Raw genomic sequence first — 18,335 nt, 5'->3', positions numbered from 1 at the left:
TGTCTTGGAGAGCTTTGCTGTGCCATGCATGTGAATATCATTGGGATTGCAAATAATCCACAGCTCCTGCAGACACACTGGGCTAGGATCAGTCATGTTACTTTGGCTTCAGTCCTGGATGTGGCTGAAATCCTTAACCAAATTAATTCCATGAGCCTCTCTCTCTAAGTGGCCTAATAGTGATGTGATATTGGAAATGCATAACTTATGCATATGTGGCTCCCTTAATGCCAGATTCTGGTCCTGATCTTCTTAGCAAGCCCCATCTCTGCCTTTGTACAACACTCCCATCCTCTACTCTCTGCATATACCCTGTATGTACTTCATGTTATAGCTACAATGGACAATTTTCTATTCTTCAAGTACACTCTTCCCATGTCCCAGCTGGGATGCTTTTCCCCCACTGATAAAATCTTGCTTCCCTTCAAACTCCTAGGCAAATTTCTCCTACTTCAGAAAGTCTTGTTTCTCCATATCCTTCGTAACCACCACCTGGTGCACATGCTGAAGGCAGAATTCATTGTCTCCTCTCCTTCACTCTCGAATAGCTTTGCCCAGACCCTCAGGTACTCCTTCATCCTCTGTATAATATTTGGTTTTCACCTCTTTATGAACTCTTTTGTATTCTCATTACTGGCTCTGGAACCCAGAACATATCACGGGTTCAAGGTATGTTTTACTGAATTGAATGGAATAAATTTTGTTGTGCTTATGCAGATACAGATGCCACTAAACACTGATCAATCTTTCACCAAGTCATGTGATAATCTGATGTAACATTTACACGTTTCTCATAATTAGGCTGTATCTGGGCACTGTCCCCTGTTCTACTTATTCTGTACGTCCAATATAATGAATAAATCAAGGAAGGATTCTGTGGGTTGCCCTTGTTCTGATCAGCTGAAGCATTTCACTAGGCACCAATTCTATGAACAAAGACTTCTCAAATGTTTTCTGCTTCAGTTGCACAAATATTTCAGCTGTCGTATCTGTGAGCCAGAATTATCTGGGTAGTTCCACTTTGCGGTGTAGACACAGCCTCAGTTTTTCCATCTGCAAAATGCAAATAACCGTGCCTGCCACTAACAGAACTGCAACATCTTGAAGAATAATGAGATAATGTCTATAAGAACACTTACAGTAACTTAGAATAAACCTGTCAGAGAAATGCCAAGAATTATTATGCTGCTATTTTTGTAAGTGTGTGTGGTTTTGCCACTTTCCTAACATAGAAAAGAAAAAGTCTAACTACTTGGTTAAAATAATCCCAATGGAAAAAGAAAAAAAAAAGAAAACTCCCACCCATGGCAAATGTGCTAGGGCATCAAGCAGGGCAATAATTATCTTAGCATAGTTTGGGAGAAGACTCTCATATTTTGCATAAAATTTTATATTAATATCTTTGCAACCTGGAGGCAGAATTCCTAAAATCCAAATTCACATTGTGTCAATGGGAGAATTTTAGTATCATATCAAAAGCTTTAATTATGAATGGTTTTTGATCAAGGGCAACCTTCAGGAAAACATAAAATGCTTTTTTTGTTTCATATTTATGTTTACGTAAAACATTTATAGAAAAATCAAAATCTGTTCATTTAAAAGTAATGGGTCCTCTATGTACCAAGTTATAATAATTATTTTTGAACATCTTCACTTGATTTGCAGAGGTTTCAAACCAACAATGATGAACAATGAGTGATTATTACCATTATCATTTTAGAAATAAAGTTGAAAATGGGTTTATAAGAAAGAAAATCAGAAGCAAAAACTTAAGCTAAAATGAACAATAAAATTCCTGGTATGGGTTTAAGCAGGAGAAAGATTATTTTAATTTCCTTTTAATAAAATTATTTTCTCTTTCCTCATTTAAGAGAAATGTGAAAATTCTTAGCAGTTGAAATACCATTTCAGAACACTAGATCCACATGCTTGTTCACTCTGATATTCACGTCATGTAAGAAATGGAAACCCTTCTAGTCACTGTATTGGTGCGCTAGGATCCACTTTTTGGCTTCCAAAGCCCACTGTGTTGAGGGTTGCCAGACACACTTAAGCTGTTCTTAAAGAATCCACCAGAGGGCGGAAGTACACAACCACAGCAGCCAATGTAGCCGTATGGGTCCTTCATGAAATACATTTCATCAACAAAAATCAGGTCGTTGCGTAAGGGATGTTGTTTATCCTTGCTTTGGAAATGTTTAAAAGGCTTCCAGGTGGAACATTTTAAAGTGATGATTCTTTCAGTGATTTAACAAATCAGTCATTGTTGGGTTTGAGAGTTAAACATGTGCTGGAGGGCTTCAGAGTCTTTTGGCAGGCTTAGCACCAGAGCTTCATAGGTATTCCCAGGACATGGTAATGGCAGTGACATCCATTCTTCAGAAACAGGCTTCTCCTTTTACGTTTTTCCCCTCAGTATATTCTTCCTTAATTTTTTTTTATCTTAAAATATCTAGTGGCCAAGAGGTCTACAATGACACACTTTGTAGAAACCACACAGGACATTAATGTAAGTTTACCTTCTAGTAATTATTTTACAAATGTGTTATTTCAATTAGATTACATATTAAGGCACTGCTATGCTGTAACAGCACTGGGATGTCACTAATTAAGGCTGTAATAGGGCAAAAGTGAACTCCTAATAAATGCTGCATTAGAGATTTCTTCTACAAGTCTGTGAGTTTAAGATAGGTTCAAAACTAAAATAAGAAAAGTAAACATTGAAAACCACTTTGCTCACATCATTTATATCTTAACTAAAATATGTATTGTTCACAGGTTACTAATCCATTTCAAAGTGTAGATTTCATACAAAGAATATCACAGAAATATTTTACCTCCCTCTGATGTTAACTCTGATAAGCTATGGGATTTAAGGAAATGGATAATAAGCTCAAAAAGTTCAAACTAATGGATTTGAATCAAAAAACTCTTTTTGTTAGAATTGTTATTCATTTATATTTACTTTCATTTCACTATCGTGGGCTGAAGAATGTTGACTTTCAAAGAACTCAATGGATGGTCTTCCCACCAGGACTTAAGTTACCCCCTGCTTCTAACATTGACTAAATGGCGAAAAACATGGTCAATTAAGGTGACTATCTTTGCGTATGGTGTGCGTGTGTGTGTCTGTGGTTAGAGATGTCGGTGCAAATGGGGGAGGGATGACATGCTTTATACTTTTGTTTTTTTACTTTTATCTGACTTTTTGGGGTCACTTATTTAAAAATTCACTTTTATCTGCTTTTTTCTTTTTTCAGGAGAACTCTGTGGAATGTGTATATATAGGTGGGCCCAGGTGGTAGAATGTGATGTAAATGGATTTGGTCACAGGGAAACTCAGTTCTTTTTCTCATTAGTTGTGGCACCTTGGAAAGTCACTTCTCATTTAGGGGGCCTCAGTTTTCTCATCTGTAAAACAATCAGCTGGATGAGGAGATCACTAAGAGTCCTTTAAACTCTAAGATTCTATGACTATTACAATGGATCTTTTAGTGGAATCATAGTTAATGCACATGGTACGTAATAGTATCAGGCATTGGCTTAGACACTGAGGATAAGAGCTCTATATACTTGTGAACTTGGTGAAAGTTGAGAAGGATGGAGAAAGAGATAGAATGAATATAAAAATATGAGTAGAGAATTGCTTTAATTTGAATAGCCTCATTGTTTTAGTGCTCTGAATAGAAATAGAAAAAAATGGTTAGTATTTACTGGAATTGTTGTTTTTAGGTCATTCAGAGTTAAGGACAAATTTCAATTGTCACACATAAAAGGTCTTATTTACATAAACAATTTTACAGGGCTTGTGCAAATACGAGAAACCAAAAGCCCTAACTGCTGTTTCTCATGGGTTAAATCTGTCTCTTCAATCTATCAAATATTTGGCTTTAGAATCCTAACAGTCTTTAGCTATCATTCAAAGTAAGGTAAATACATTTAGATAGCTAGGACAACGATGAATTTCAAACTGTATTATACCTTCAAAAGCAAACTAGATGCCACCAAACAGCTTAAAGAAATGAGAAGAAAGCACATGACCAGAAGGGCACAGGACGTAGGGCAGTAAGGGCACATACCTGTTGGAATGAACGCGGCGTGTTGCTGCAACTGTGCGCTGGTGAGAGCCTGCTGGTAGTGCAAGACGCTGGGGTTAAAGACCGCGCTGGTACCATTGCTTTTTTCAAGTGCTTGTCTCTTTGGTAAAGGATGAAGAGCACCAGGGGGAAAGGCCTAGAAATGAAGAATTCGATAAGATATGTCTAACTTAAAGCAAACACACCTTCCATGTTCACAGAGATCATCAATTGCAACATTCTTTTTAAAAGTGACAGCTAAGGAGATGCCTCTGCCATGCACCTTAATTTAAACAGCGGCAATGTCGAATGAGTGAGAATTTGTTATTGAGAGCGAAAGCATGATTTCTGTAACCCAAAACGGTAGCATCTCAACTAAGGAAAAGAAAAACTATCAAGCAACAACAACAAAAAAAATGGCTTCAGCTTTTAAAATGAGTTAAACTATTCTAAGGGGGGACGAAGCATTGGTGTTATTATTAATACCTATTCTTTTCTTTAACTAAATGGCAATTTCTTGAATTTAAAGGTTAATACAAATTATAATGAACATTTTCTGAGTCAAATAATTTAAATTTGCTTCACTCTTTTGGAAAAGGTATTAAAATTTGTTAGGATTAATTTATTTCACAGATTACATATGAGAATGAGATGGCTAAACACCTTATTGGATTTTTTCCGTAAATTAATAATAATGATTGTTTGCAACCAATATTTTACAAGTAATACAAATCTCAGATGGTTCTCTGAAAAGCTACATGCAAAGCGAAAGGTGAAAGGTCAAAGTACCAGGTCTACAGTTGCTTCGAGAGGTCGCTTCATTGCTTTGGCAGTCGACTGAGTCTTTTAATAACAGGCAGCGAGCACATGATGGCAGTGGGCCAATGGGATTCAAGCGAATTAACATACAGGTAAACAGCAAGCAGAGGTGCATCATGGGAACGGCATTGCATTGTGGATAGGTGAGAAGGAAAAAAATATTCTGAATGCAATATACAACGTACAAAACACTAGGCATGCACAACAACAAAAATGTTCTCTAAAGAAATGAATATTACACCTTAAATTAGTATTGAAGCAAAAATGCATCTACTATACCTTAGTTAAAAGCATATAAGAGAGTAAAATATAGATGTTTGAAATTCAGGAAAGTTAATTAAAACAGCAGCTTGCATACACACCATAAGCATTTTTTATATTGCTTCAGAAAAAAAATGCAAAATTTGTAAGGGCCATAGGATCGAAGAACTTCTGATAAGTTAGTTTTCAAATATGAAATAATGAGTCCATCGAGTAAGGATATGACCCAAGTTGAAATTTTTCATAAAAATAATTTAAAATTCATAGCTGGCCTAACAAAATGAAGTGGCGAACTGAGACAAAAAATTCAGGCAAAAAAATATTCAAACACAAGATTATTTAGGTGAAACTGTTGGGTTTGGATCTTTATTTTTTGTCTGAATCATGTGGATAATTGTCTCAATTCTTGTCTTCACTCTGCTAGTGTGAGTCTTGTAATGTGGACTAAAGTTCCAAATTTAGTGCCTTGAATTTAAATAGTGAGTTTCCAGAATTCCCCACTTGTATTCCATCATCTTGTTTCTAACAACCAACTTATCATCCATTCTGTTTTCTACTACATTTGAAATGTTCATTTCATTTATCTCAAAAAACTTACCGGATTCTACTAAGAAAATAACCTTTAAAAGGTATGTAGTGTCCCCAGGTATCAAAATAATTTCTATTTAGTAATTCTATTTGTACTTTTAGCTACAATCAGTGAGCAACCCCATTAATGAAAAGTGGAACTCTTGGAAAGAACAAATACAACAGCTAAAAATAGCAAACAGCTAAAAATAATAGCAAAGAACTGCTTGAAAGATTAGAAGTAAAATAATATCTTTAAGTTAGAACCATAATTTTGGGAAGACAGTTTCATTTAAACAACTGAAATAAAAACAAATATGGATTGATTTAGACCACAATGAAAAATTTTCCTATTCTTTGTTAATTGTTGTAAAAAAAGAAAAAAACTAAAAATTCTATGATGGAATTCTTTGCAAATCAAATAATTCAAAGGAATTGCTCCAATGCAAATAAAAAATGAAATACCCTTTTCTATGCTTAGCACAATAGGTAAGTCCCTAAGGTTTGTCTAATAAATACAAATATTATATTCTAAAGTTCTGAAATAGAACTTTGTCATTTGACATGAGATAGTACTAAACCTTTAAAATGGGAAACAGTTAATGACATTTTCCTGGATAAATAAGGGATGTTTATTATTGTTTTATAATTCAGGATAAAAAGTATGGAGATAATAGGGGATAAGGGGAGAGCTATGGAGGGGAAGAGACTAGAAATCAAGTAGAAAGGACTACAGGCAGAGAAGAGATTTAGAATGGCCAATGGAGAAGAAAATGTTTGGGAAGGTAGTTTTGATCGGACTCATCGAACAACATGAAATCAATGTTGTGAAAGTACAATTGTGAACGTTAAAAACAATGAGCTGACAAAACTTCTGTGTACTGGATATTCTTTCCTTGCATGTAACTTTGACATCATGTAACTTCCATAATGCCATTTTTGTTTCGAATCTTCCATCCTTGCACAGCTTTGCATTGTTAAGTAGTGCAGGGTTTTCTTTTGTTTTTTGAGCTTCAATTAATCTGCATCAGCTAAAGAAGGTTACAAAGCCTATTCTCATAGAGCACATTGAGAACATGAACTGGATCGTTAAACTCAAAATCATTTTGGCCTTAACTTTCTGGACTCAATTTTTCCCCTGCCCATTTGCAGTCCTAAGTATTTACAGAATGAATCCACTAATGGGTTGATCTTTTCTGACATGTTAACTAGATGAGCGATTATGTCTCCAAAGGCTGATATTCATGAACAAAATTTTGACTTAACAAAGAATCATTTAATGAAATCTCCAAGTACAATGAAAAATAATAAATATTTCCCTTTAGGATTGTCACCTGGAAGGTTAATGTTCTTCTTCTTCCTGTCTTAGTGTGATGAAACTTAATTTCCATAGAATTTAGAATAATCTAGGAATGTAAAAAAACTGAGAACTCTAGAGTGAGCAGGACAGTGACATGTATCTCTTTCTACCACTCTGTGGTGGGAGTTCTCTTTATTAGAGGCAGATCTCTCCTTTTAAAGTAAACACTGAGGTCTTGGAGGGTGGGGTGTGCATATTAACATGTTGTTCATCTCGCATTGTGAAGCAGGTATGTGTAGAATGTATTTTAAAAATCCATGTGGATGAATAATCATGTTATAATGCAGCATTTTCATATACAGATGCTCAGTTTTTGGTGATTTTGACTGCTGCATATGTTTACCTACATTGAAAGATCTTCAGGCTTAGAACAGATCTTATAGGTCACCAAGCCCAGTGTATCCTAAGATCCTCCTTAAGCACCAAGACAGGTAATTGAGCCCTCACTATGTATCAGCCACTTGGAATCCATCTGACTGGCCTCACCAACATTCTGAGCCTTTGCTTCTCTGGGCCTCTCCAGCTTGGTGTGCATGAGTGATGAGTCAGAAGAGGTCCTATGGGCAGCTAGGCTTTTTTTTTTTGGATTGAGGACCAATTCACCTGCAAATCAAGGTAATCGAACCAAGTGCCTACATCAGACATGATAGGCAAAGACCAGATCTGAGGGGTCAGAAAACACTGACAACAATGATCAGAGCTACCACTTTAAAGTAGGAAAGAAGGTAGACAAGCAGGATGCCAATCAAAGTTCGTGTACAGACTTTACTGAACAATTGAAACGTATCTAGCTGATGGCAGCTTGTCTTGTTTCCTTTTGCAAAATGGTTCTTTCCTTGTGTCATTCCGTTTTGATGTATGTGAGCAAAGATTGCTTGTATGAAGATCAGACACCTTTTGTGTTAACACTACCAAAGAAAAGTTCTGTCTGGCTTATTCTCATGTTTAAAAAATTCTGGTGATGGTGATGGTTATGTTTTAAGAAGTACTTAAAAGAATAAGACTCCAAAGCTTTCCATTCCTTTTAAGGATCTAATTAATCAAAATAAGCAGGAAATCTCCAGACAATAATAAAAATTTCACCCTGGAAATGCTTGGGGTTTCTATATGGAAGTCAGGTGAATGGAATATTAATATCTTCTAACTGTATTCATCACTCCTGTTTGTCCTTTTAAATAAGGAAATAAAGTAATAGTCTTTCTTCTGTGTACTGAGTAATTTTGCTATTAGAGTAGCAATACTTTGACTTTATCCAACAGCACCTAGGCTGGTTTCAAATGAGCCTCTCACTTCAACTAAAAACACATGACAGATTCAGTAATTTTCATGTCATTGTCAGAAAGAACCTGGCTTATGTTCTGAAACTACATTCCTTTGGGTTGTCTTTGACGATGCTGCAAGATCCTCTGACTTATCAGAACTCCAAATTTGGGCACAGTGTAACAATCCAAGAAACTATGGTAACTAACACTGTTGGCATCCGCTGCAATAATCTTTATGCAGCTTGATGAATGTAACCATGAATGTAATGTGAAAATGTGTAGAAGGGTACACAGAAGAGTACAGCTTTGACTTGAAGAAATGCAGCAGGGAAATGACCTGTTTGTGTAAATGGCCATTTTCCCTCTTATCCCCATCACCCCAGGTCATCTACCACTGACATATACTAGGTGTATTGTTCCTTTAATGACTGAAGTATATATTGGTTGCAGATGTTAAAACTGGTCCATTGAGGAAACAGGCAGATGAAATCAGGGCTCAGCCCTAAGGTCACTATTAGTACCTTGATATGTTGTGTTAATAAGTACAGGCATAGGTTGTTTTATTGCACTTTGTTGTATGCTACTTTGCAGATACTTCAGTTTTTTAAAATTGAAGGTTTGTGGCAACCCTATGTTGAGTCTATCAGAGTCATTTTTCCAACAGCATGTGCTAACTTTGTGTCTTTGTCACATTTTGGTAATTCTCACAATATTTTAAAATTTATTGTTATTATATCTCTCATGATGATTTGTGATCAGTGATGTTTGATGTACTATTTTAATTGTTTTGGGGCACCATGAACCATGCCACAAACTTAATCGATAAACGTCATGCATGGTCTGACTGCTGCACTCACTGGCTATCACCCCTCTCTCTCCTTCCTCAGGCCTCCCTATTCCCTGAGACAAAATTATATTGAAATTAGGCCAATTAATAACTTTAAATGACCTCTAAGTGTTCAAGTGAAAGAAAGAGTCACAGATTATTACTTAAAATCAAAAGCTAGAAATGATTAAGCTTAGTGAGGAAGGCATGTCGAAAGCCAAGATAGGCTAAAAGCTAGGCTTCCTGTGCCAAGGTTATCCATGTTGTGACTGCAAAGGGAAGGTTCTTGAAGGAAATTAAAAGTGCTACTCCAGTGAACATACAAATGATAAGAAAGCAAAACAGCCTTATTGCCAATGTGGGAAAAATTTTATTGGGCTGGACAGATCTAACCAGCCACAGCATTCCCTTAAGACAATGCCTACCTTATTTATTTATTTATCTATTTATTATTTATTTATTTATATTTTTATTTTTCTGAGACAGAGTCTCACTCTGTGACCCAGGCTAGAGTGCAGTGGCATGACCTCAGTTTACTGCAACCTCTGCCTTCCAAGGTTCAAGCGATTCTCATGCCTCAGCTCTTCAAGTAGCTGGAATTATAGCCGTGCGCCACCATGCCCAGCTAATGTTTGCATTTTTAGTAGAGACGGGGTTTCACCATGTTGGCCAGGCTGGTCTCAAACTCCTGGCTTCCAGTGATCCACCCACCTCTGCCCCGCAAAGTGCTGGGATTATAGGCATGAGCTACCACGCTGGCCGAAAACCTAATTTAGAGCAAGGTCCTGACTCTCCTCAATTCTATGAAGGCTGAAAGGAGAGAGGAAGCTACAAAAGAAAAGTTGGAAGCTAGCAGAGATTGGTTCACAAGGTTGAAGAAAAGAAGCCATCTCCATAACATAAAAGAGCATGGTGAGCAGCAAGGGCTGATGGAGAAGCTGCAGCAAGTTATTCAGAAGATCTAGCTAAGATCACTGATGAAGGTGGCCACAGTAAACAACAGATGTCAACGTAGACAAGCCAGATATTGGAAGATGTCAACTAGGACTTTCAGAGCTACAGAGAAGGACTAGCTTCAAACCTTCAAAGTACAGCAGCTGACTCTTGCTAGAAGCTAATGCAGCTGGTGAATTTAAATTGAAGCCAATGCTCATTTACCATTCTGAAAATTCTAGGGCCCTTATGAATTATGCTAAATCTACTCTGCCTATGCTCTAGAAATGAAACAACAAAGCCTGGATGACAGTATATGTATTTACAACATGGTTTACTGAATGTTTTAAGCCCACAGTTGAGACCTACTGCTCAGAAAAAAAGATTTGTTTCAAAATATTACTGCTCATTGACAATGCACCTGATCACCCAAGGGCTCCAGTGGAGATGTACAAGGAGTTTAATGTTGTTTTTATGCCTGCTAACACAACAGCTGTTCTGCAGCCCATGAATCAAGGAGTTATTTCAACTATCAAGTCTTATTAATCGAGAAATACATTTTGTAAGGCTGTAGCTGCCACAGATAGTGATTCCTCTGATGAAGCTGGGCAAAGTAAATTGAAAACCTGTAAAGGATTCACCATTCTAGATGCCATTAAGAATATTCATGATTCATGGAAGATCAAAATATCAACATGAACAGGAGTTTGGAAGAAGTTAATTCCAGTCCTCATGGAAGACTTTGAGGGGTTCAAGACTTAAATGGAAAAAGTAAGTAACTCCAGATGTAATGGAAATAGCAAGAGAACTAGAATTCTTAATAGAAGTAGAGCCTGAAGATGTGACTGAATTGCTGCAATTTCATGATAAAACTTTAATGGTTGAGGAGTTGCTTTATGGAGCAGCAAAGAAAGTAGTTTCTTGAGATGGGTTCTACTCTTGGCTAAGATGCTGTGAACATTGTTGAAATGATACCAAAGGATTTAGCAAACTATATAAACTTAGTTGATAAAGTAGCAGCAGGGTTTTAGAGGACTGTCTCCCATTTTGAAAGAAGTTCTACTCTGAGCAAAATGCTATCAAATAACATTGCAGGCTACAGAGAAATCTTTCATAAAAGGAAGAGTCAATCAATGTGGCAATGTTCATTGTGTTTTAAGAAATTGTATTTTTAAGAAATTACCACAGCCATCACAACTTTCACCAGTCACCACCCTAATCAGTCACCAGCCATCAACATCAAGGCAAGACCTTCCACCAGCAAAAAGATACGACTCACTAAAAGCTCTGACTATTGGTTAGCATCTTTTAAGCAATATTTTAAAATTAAGGTATGTATATATTCTTCAGACATAATGTTCTTGCACATTTAATAGACCACAGTGTAGTGTAAACATAACTTTTATATGCACTGGGAAACCAAAAAATTCATGTGATTTGTTCTATTGTGATACTCGCTTCATTGCAGTGGTCTGGAACTGAACTTTTACTTGAGGGACTGATATTTCCATATTATCAGGGCCTCATTCCATATCTCAGTGACCAAGGATAGCCACTGGGACCCAGGCTGAGTCAATCACAGCATTCTGTCACTGACCACAGGGACAGCCACCAAAATGACCTTTAACTTCTTCCCCTGCCCCAATACCTAATTAGAGCTGGTATAAAACACACCATTCTCTCTCATCAAAAGATGTAAGAATACATCCCTATAGAGGTCCAAAGCCTTGGTTCTGGGTCTTGTAGAGAAGCTGACCTTAGAGAATGGTGTGGCCATAGTAAGAGAAGCAGGCAGGGGAAAGAACAGAGTGACCTGTTGGTTCTGAAGTTTCTGAACCCAGGCGTTCCTGAGTCCATCTCTACTAAAAATATAAAATTAGCTAGACATGGTGGCATGCACCTGTGATCCCAGCTCCTCGGGAGGCTGGTGCATAAGAATCACTTGAACCTGGGAGGCGGAGGCTCCAGTGAGCCAAGATCACACCACTGCACTCCAACCTGGGTGATAGAGCAAGACTCTGTCTCCAAAAACAAATAAATAAACAAATTTTGTGGAAAAATGTGTTCTTAGTGCCCATCAATCAACACACCAATTAGGATAAGTTGGAACTGGCCTAAAATAATGATTACAATGAAAAAAAAATTTGCTTCCTATGGGATGAGATCCTCACCAGGTGGATAGATAGTAGAATGGATGTCGCATTGGCAAAATGTGTAAAAGATCTCATTTGTGCTCTGAAAGAATTCCTTTTTTATCAGCCTTAAGTGATCAGTTTACTGTCCTCCTCCCATTCCCAATTATAATGAGTTTTGGAAACTACTCTTTTACTAGAAGAAAAAAAGGGAGAATTTCTCTATTTTATTGACCCTCTTGTGTGGATACATACATCTCCACATATATAGGAATTCACACTCAGCAAAATAAAAAAAATTAGGTCCAATAACATATGAATGAGAAGGACGAGAGGAAAGGACACTAAAGGGACAAAAAAAGGACTCAGAGATTAAACAAAAACAAAAACAAAAACAGTGATTTAGATGACGAGGCCAGTGCTCAAGGTGTATGGAAATAAATAGCTCAGATTGGAAAGGTCTCTAGAACCACACACTCCGCACCTGGTGGTGATTACCTCAGGGCAGATGGTGCCTTTCTCGCTGTATCCCTATCACTGATCACAGGTCCATGCCTTAATAAACATTTGCGCAAACAATGTTGAGTAATTGTGAACTTGTTTGTGTGACAGCTACCCTTCCATTTTAATCAGTAATCAGTGTATGAGGTGATGGCTGCTAACTAGAACAAAGTGTTTTCAAACTGTACTTTTCATCTCTGCAGTCATAGCTCTCCTTCTTGAGGGAGGACTGGCCACTGAGTCCTTCATGCCCTCTGGACCCGATTAAGTATTTCTATCATGTCATTGAGGAGCATTTTATTGCTCTCAGTTACTAACTCCAAACTCCTTGAGGGCAAGGAAACCCCACTGATTTATTTATTCTACCCAGCAAGTGCCTGATGCATGGTCTCATAAAATTTTTTGAAAGAATGAATGCATAGTGCCTATCACATATTAACATAGACTTCTGATAAGCCAGAGAGCTCACATGAAAACAAATTAATTAGAAACTTCTGCAACCTAATGCAGAAGTTCTCAAGCTGTGCGATGCATTGGAATCACCTGGGAGCTTTTAAAAACTGCCACTGTCGCCAGGTATGGTAGCTCGCACCTGTAATCCCAACACATTGGGAGGTAAAGGTGTGAGAATTGCTTGATCCCAGGAGTTTTGAGACTAGCCTGGACAACATGGCGAGACCCTGTCTCTACAAAAAAAATTAGAACTTAGATGGGCATGTTCCCAGCTACTCAAGAGGCTGAGGCGGGAGGATCACTTGAGCCCAGGAGTTTAAAGCTACAGTGACCCATGATCATTCCACTGCACTCCAGCCTGGGTGACAGAGACCTTGTCTTAAAGAAAAAAAAAAAATCCCACTGCCCAGACCACACCAGGCCAACTAAATAAGAAAATAAGAAACTTCAGGGAAAGGGACAGATGTCAGGTCAGACCCTTCAGGTTGTTCCAAAATGTAGCCAAGTTTGATAAGCAATGTCTAGGCAGGTGCTTCTCAAATGTTAATGTGCATACAAAACACCTGGGAGATGTTTTACAACTTAAATTCTGATTCCCTGAGGTCTAGGGTGAGGCTGAGGATTCTGGAGGCTCCACAGGCTTCCAGGTGATCCTAATAATGGTGCATCTGGTCTCTAAGGGACAGTTAGGCTCTCCGAGATTCTGAGCAGGCTCCCAGGCGATGATAATGATGTACTGCTGGTCTCTAATCACAGTAGGGTGACTCAGGGAAGCAAGCCTAGGTCACAGGTCTTTTTTTTTTTTTCTGCACCAGCCAGGATGGCTCCACTTTCATCTGTTTCATGTATTGCTATTCTGCATAAAACCTCATTGAGATGGGGAATCTGACCAGCATTGCCCTTGTGATAAGTGAAAGAAGAGGAGAAAATGGGAGTAGCGAAAAGCCAAATCACTCTCTGGGCTTCTCTTAGGCCACAGATGTCCTCCACGGCTGCTCCAAGGAGCTGGGTGCCTCCTCGTGCTCAGGTTCAGAAATGCACCTTTCTTTCCCCTCTGAAGCGGTGCCCACCTTCATGTTCATTACAAGGCCCCTGAGCCTCTCTTAAAAAGACCCTAAGTGAGCACACTCAATCTCCGCCGCCCTAGGAGGGTGAACGGAGCTCAGGGACCCCAGGTCTTTCCCTGCACCTGAGGGATTTACTTATTGTGCTGAAGGGGGGCAGGAGGGGAAAACAAAACAAAACAAAAAGGGGGAAAACAACAGCAAAACTTAGGCAGCGGAGCAGCAGGAATAGCAGCCTTCCATGTTTCCCGAGTGTTTGGAAGAACATCCAAGTCCCAGCCCGGAGCGGCCTCCGCAGAGGCGCCGGGGTGCAGGGGCGGCGGGCGGCCGCACTTACCATGACTGTGGCCGCGGCCGCGGCTGCCTGGGCGGCCACCGCAGCTTGGTTGGCTTGGTGCTGCGCAGCTTTGATTTTGGCCTGCAAGTGTGCAGGAGGGTGAAAATATTTGCATTTCTCCCTCATGCAACGCCCCTTTATGTAATCCATACAAACGGTTACGGTGTTGTCACTTGTGTCGATCATGGTGCTGTCTGCGGGGTGTGCAAAGCGGCAGTCGGTCTCTCCCCGGGCACAGTTTCCTCGCTGGAACTCCCTGCATACCTAAGACAGGGAAGAAGAGCCGCGCTGCAGAGGCAAGCCTGAGCCCAGGCGCCCCTGCGGCCCCGGCCACCGCGGGAGGAGCGGAGGCTGCCTCGCTTTCAATGGTGGCTCGTGTACCACTGACAAGAAAAGATTGATTATCTGGAACCCAGGTAACCACAATCTCTGACACAGCCATTTGAGTTTTGTTTTACCCCCTTTTCTAGGGTGAAAATCTATATTGATAAAATAATCCGAAATCTGCAGTTCAGCTAAAATAACAAAGGAAAAGCAACAAGGCCTCCATTGTCCCTGGGTAGCATATTATGCAGCTGTCTATCGATCTATCTGTCTGTCTATCCATCCATCCATATATCTATCATCTATCTATTTATCCATGCATCCATTCCTTCATCTATCATCTACCATCAATCAATCTATCCAATCATCTATCCACCTGTTCATTCGTCCATCTATCATCTATCAATCTATCCCTCTATTATCTATTATCTATCCATCCACCCATCCATCTATCCATCCATCCATCCATCCATTATCTGTTAATCTATCATTATTTTTAATGGTAAAAACTGCAATTACTTTTGCACCAACCTAATATTATCTATCATCTATCTACCTACCTACCATCTATCTATCCGTCCATCCAGCCAGCCATTCATTCATCCATCTATCATCTATCCATCCAGCCATCCATCATCTATCATCTACTGATCTATCTAAAATCAATCAATTAATTAATCATCTATCTAATCTAGTTACCTACCTATCTATATACCTGCTTACCTACCTATAATCTATCTATTTAATCTGTCAATCACCTATAATCTATCTACCTCTCTATATATCTTCAATCACCTACTTGTATGACAATTCTGACAATGCTATAGGTTTTGTGTGTGTGGAGGGATAATTTCACCATATATCAAGCTACCAGGTCATAGCTGTACAAAAAGAATCAGGGAAAATGACGACAAACTTGTTCCTCCTCTCTCTAAGGGGGTGGGGTGGGGTGGGGTGGGGTGGGGGGAATCTGAACACTCCTGTTTCCCACTCCTTCTCTCCTGCTCTACAAAGATAACATAATCATAAATCAGAAGAACAATATCTAAGACACCAAAATTTTCATTTTTAAGGTCACTATACTATTTTTGATAGCACAGAAAAGAAAAAAAAGACAAAAGGAGAGAAATATGGCAAGAGATATAGAGAAAGAAAAAAAGGAGGGAAATAGTTTATTTTAAAAATTCTTTAATGCTAAATTATCTTGAAATCTCAAGTAACTAGGATTCTCTATCCCCTGGGAATTCTGGTGGATCAAGATTTTACTGTATGAAAAAATATTTCTTTAGAATTTGAAGAGTATTCTTAATTATGCCCTGCATATAGATAACATGAAATAGCATAAATAACATATGCATATTGCTTATATAATTCTTCTCTGCTCATAAATATTAGCAGGAAATAATTATGAGTAGAATCGTAAGTTATTTATTTTTAGGCTCCAATTCCAAAGTGGATATGTAAATGATCATCACGCTGATCATTAGTGATGTTATATGAAGGGCCCCTGACATGAAATTCAAGTATTGTGTAAGTCAGACATACTTAGGAAATACTGTTTCACTGACCAGTGACCAGGCCAGGTTGAAGGTAAATAGCATGAATCACCAGATTGTTAATTGTTTCCTCCTACTTTGGATATTAGCCAACATTCTAACTTTAGTTCATAAAATGCACAAAATAAAAAATCACTAAGATGTTCCCACGAATTCTGAGCAAGCCTTCCTCCATCAATGGAATGACTTCTGTCTGATAGCATCATAGGTGTGGACCAGCCATCAAGCTCCTACCAAGGTGCTCTGTGTGCAGCTGACTTCATTCCTGGTTTGAAATGAACCAAAAGCCGCTCTGCTAAAATCACTGTGATTCATTTTAACATGTCTTTGTCTACCAGCCCTGTTGGGAAGGACAATTTGTTCCCAATTCCACTGATTTAATTTGTTTTCTAAAATACAGTCACATACTGAACACAAAAGCTCCGTGGGTCCAGCAGGTGGAGCCCAAAACACTTTTCCAGTCCTGTGAAAGGTCTATTCAGTAATTGACAAGGGTAGGCTGGATCTTTTCAAAATAGTAACAATTAGAGTTTACATTCTCTTCATCTGGGCATCCAGATTGAAACTAAGTGAAAAAATAAATATCTTCTAAAATATTTGCAGTTTGAAATTCTGAGTTTTAAAACTTGCACAGGTTATTAGGCAGCCACATTTTATTGCCTTCAAGGTTTATTGGGTTAATATTTAAACAAATGCACATTGAAAGAACATTCTCTAATAATCCCACTAACAGAAAGCACTGTGTACGTCCTAACCAGATGCATCACCTAACACCTTTGATCAGTAATGGAATTAAAGGAGCTCTCTGAAAAATCTATAAGAATCTTTATACACCCTTATGAAATGCTGTAGTGAATATCACAGGGATATAACAGTAAGATACATAGATGAGTTCTACAGCTCTGATTAAAGAGAAATTTTACCCAACAAAGTACAGGAGGTTTGGTTTGATTCATAACTTAAGAATGATGTTTTTTATATATAGGAACTTGTTTTCTTGAATGTTATAGAACAATTGAGGTTAAAGAAAATATCTCAATTAATAACTAAATTTACGGCAGTGGCTCACGCCTGTAATCTCAGCACTTTGGGAGGCCGAGGCTGGCGGATCACCTGAGGTTGGGAGTTCGAGACCAGCCTGACCAACATGGAGAAACCCTGTCTCTACTAAAAATACAAAATTGCCCAGGCGTGGTGGCGCATGCCTATAATCCCAGCTACTTGGGAGGCTGAGGCAGGAGAATCACTTGAACCCAGGCAGAGGAGGTTGTGGTGAGCCAAGATTGCACCATTGCACTCCAGCCTGGGCAACAAGAGCGAAACTACGTCTCAAAACAAAACAAAACAAAAAACTAAATTTACTCATCCTCCAATTTCCCCTGTTTAGCAACAACACAATCAGAACTAATATGCCAGAACACACTAGAGCAGCCATGCTTGTTCTTGAGACATTGAAATATGATCATACCAATTGGTAAATAGTTGTAGTCCCACTTACCCCCACCAGTGTCCCTGAGTGTCCTCGGCTGCCCTGGTTGCTGGGCTCCTGACCCACCAGTTTCCAGAACTTTCCAGGGTCTTGCAAGGATTAGACCTTGACATGAGGAGGCCTTCAGGACCTGGAGCCATCTCTATGGGCTGCATCATGATTGAGTCACTGTTCCATTGATTGTTTAATATTTTTCCCTTAAACGCATATTCCATGCAGCTGATTTTTGTGTTAAAACTAGTCTTTTCCATAGACTAATTTCCTTTATACTTGGCCTTAACTTCAAACCATAGAGTTATGAATACATGGGTTTTAGGTGAGAGTTTGTGTGTGTGTGTTTACATGGCTGTTTTGCAAGACTGAATTAATATCTTA

At 38.6% G+C, this 18,335-nt stretch overlaps 1 protein-coding gene across 8 annotated transcripts in view; it reads right to left on the bottom strand.

The window, feature by feature from the left end:
- MBNL2 (muscleblind like splicing regulator 2) overlaps window positions 1–18,335 on the bottom strand; it is a 173,751-nt gene that overhangs the window by 32,437 nt on the left and 122,979 nt on the right. For 4 of the 8 annotated variants that reach the window (XM_031001266.3, XM_031001265.3, XM_031001269.3 and 1 more), the window contains exons 5-7: window positions 14,592–14,855; window positions 4,866–4,919; window positions 4,080–4,233 (exon numbers count right to left, since the gene is read on the bottom strand). In XM_031001266.3, coding sequence (XP_030857126.1) covers window positions 4,080–4,233; window positions 4,866–4,919; window positions 14,592–14,855 — 472 coding nt within the window. The remainder of the gene's footprint in view (window positions 1–4,079; window positions 4,234–4,865; window positions 4,920–14,591; window positions 14,856–18,335) is intronic. The other 4 variants (XM_031001270.3, XM_004054661.5, XM_031001268.3 and 1 more) reach the window with 1 other exon arrangement.

The sequence above is a fragment of the Gorilla gorilla genome, chromosome 14, assembly GCF_029281585.2.
Source record: "Gorilla gorilla gorilla isolate KB3781 chromosome 14, NHGRI_mGorGor1-v2.1_pri, whole genome shotgun sequence".
Classification (NCBI taxonomy): Eukaryota; Metazoa; Chordata; class Mammalia; order Primates; family Hominidae; genus Gorilla; species Gorilla gorilla.
The sequence above is the reverse complement of the archived record's forward strand: the minus strand, read 5'-3'. Positions and strand labels throughout refer to the sequence as shown.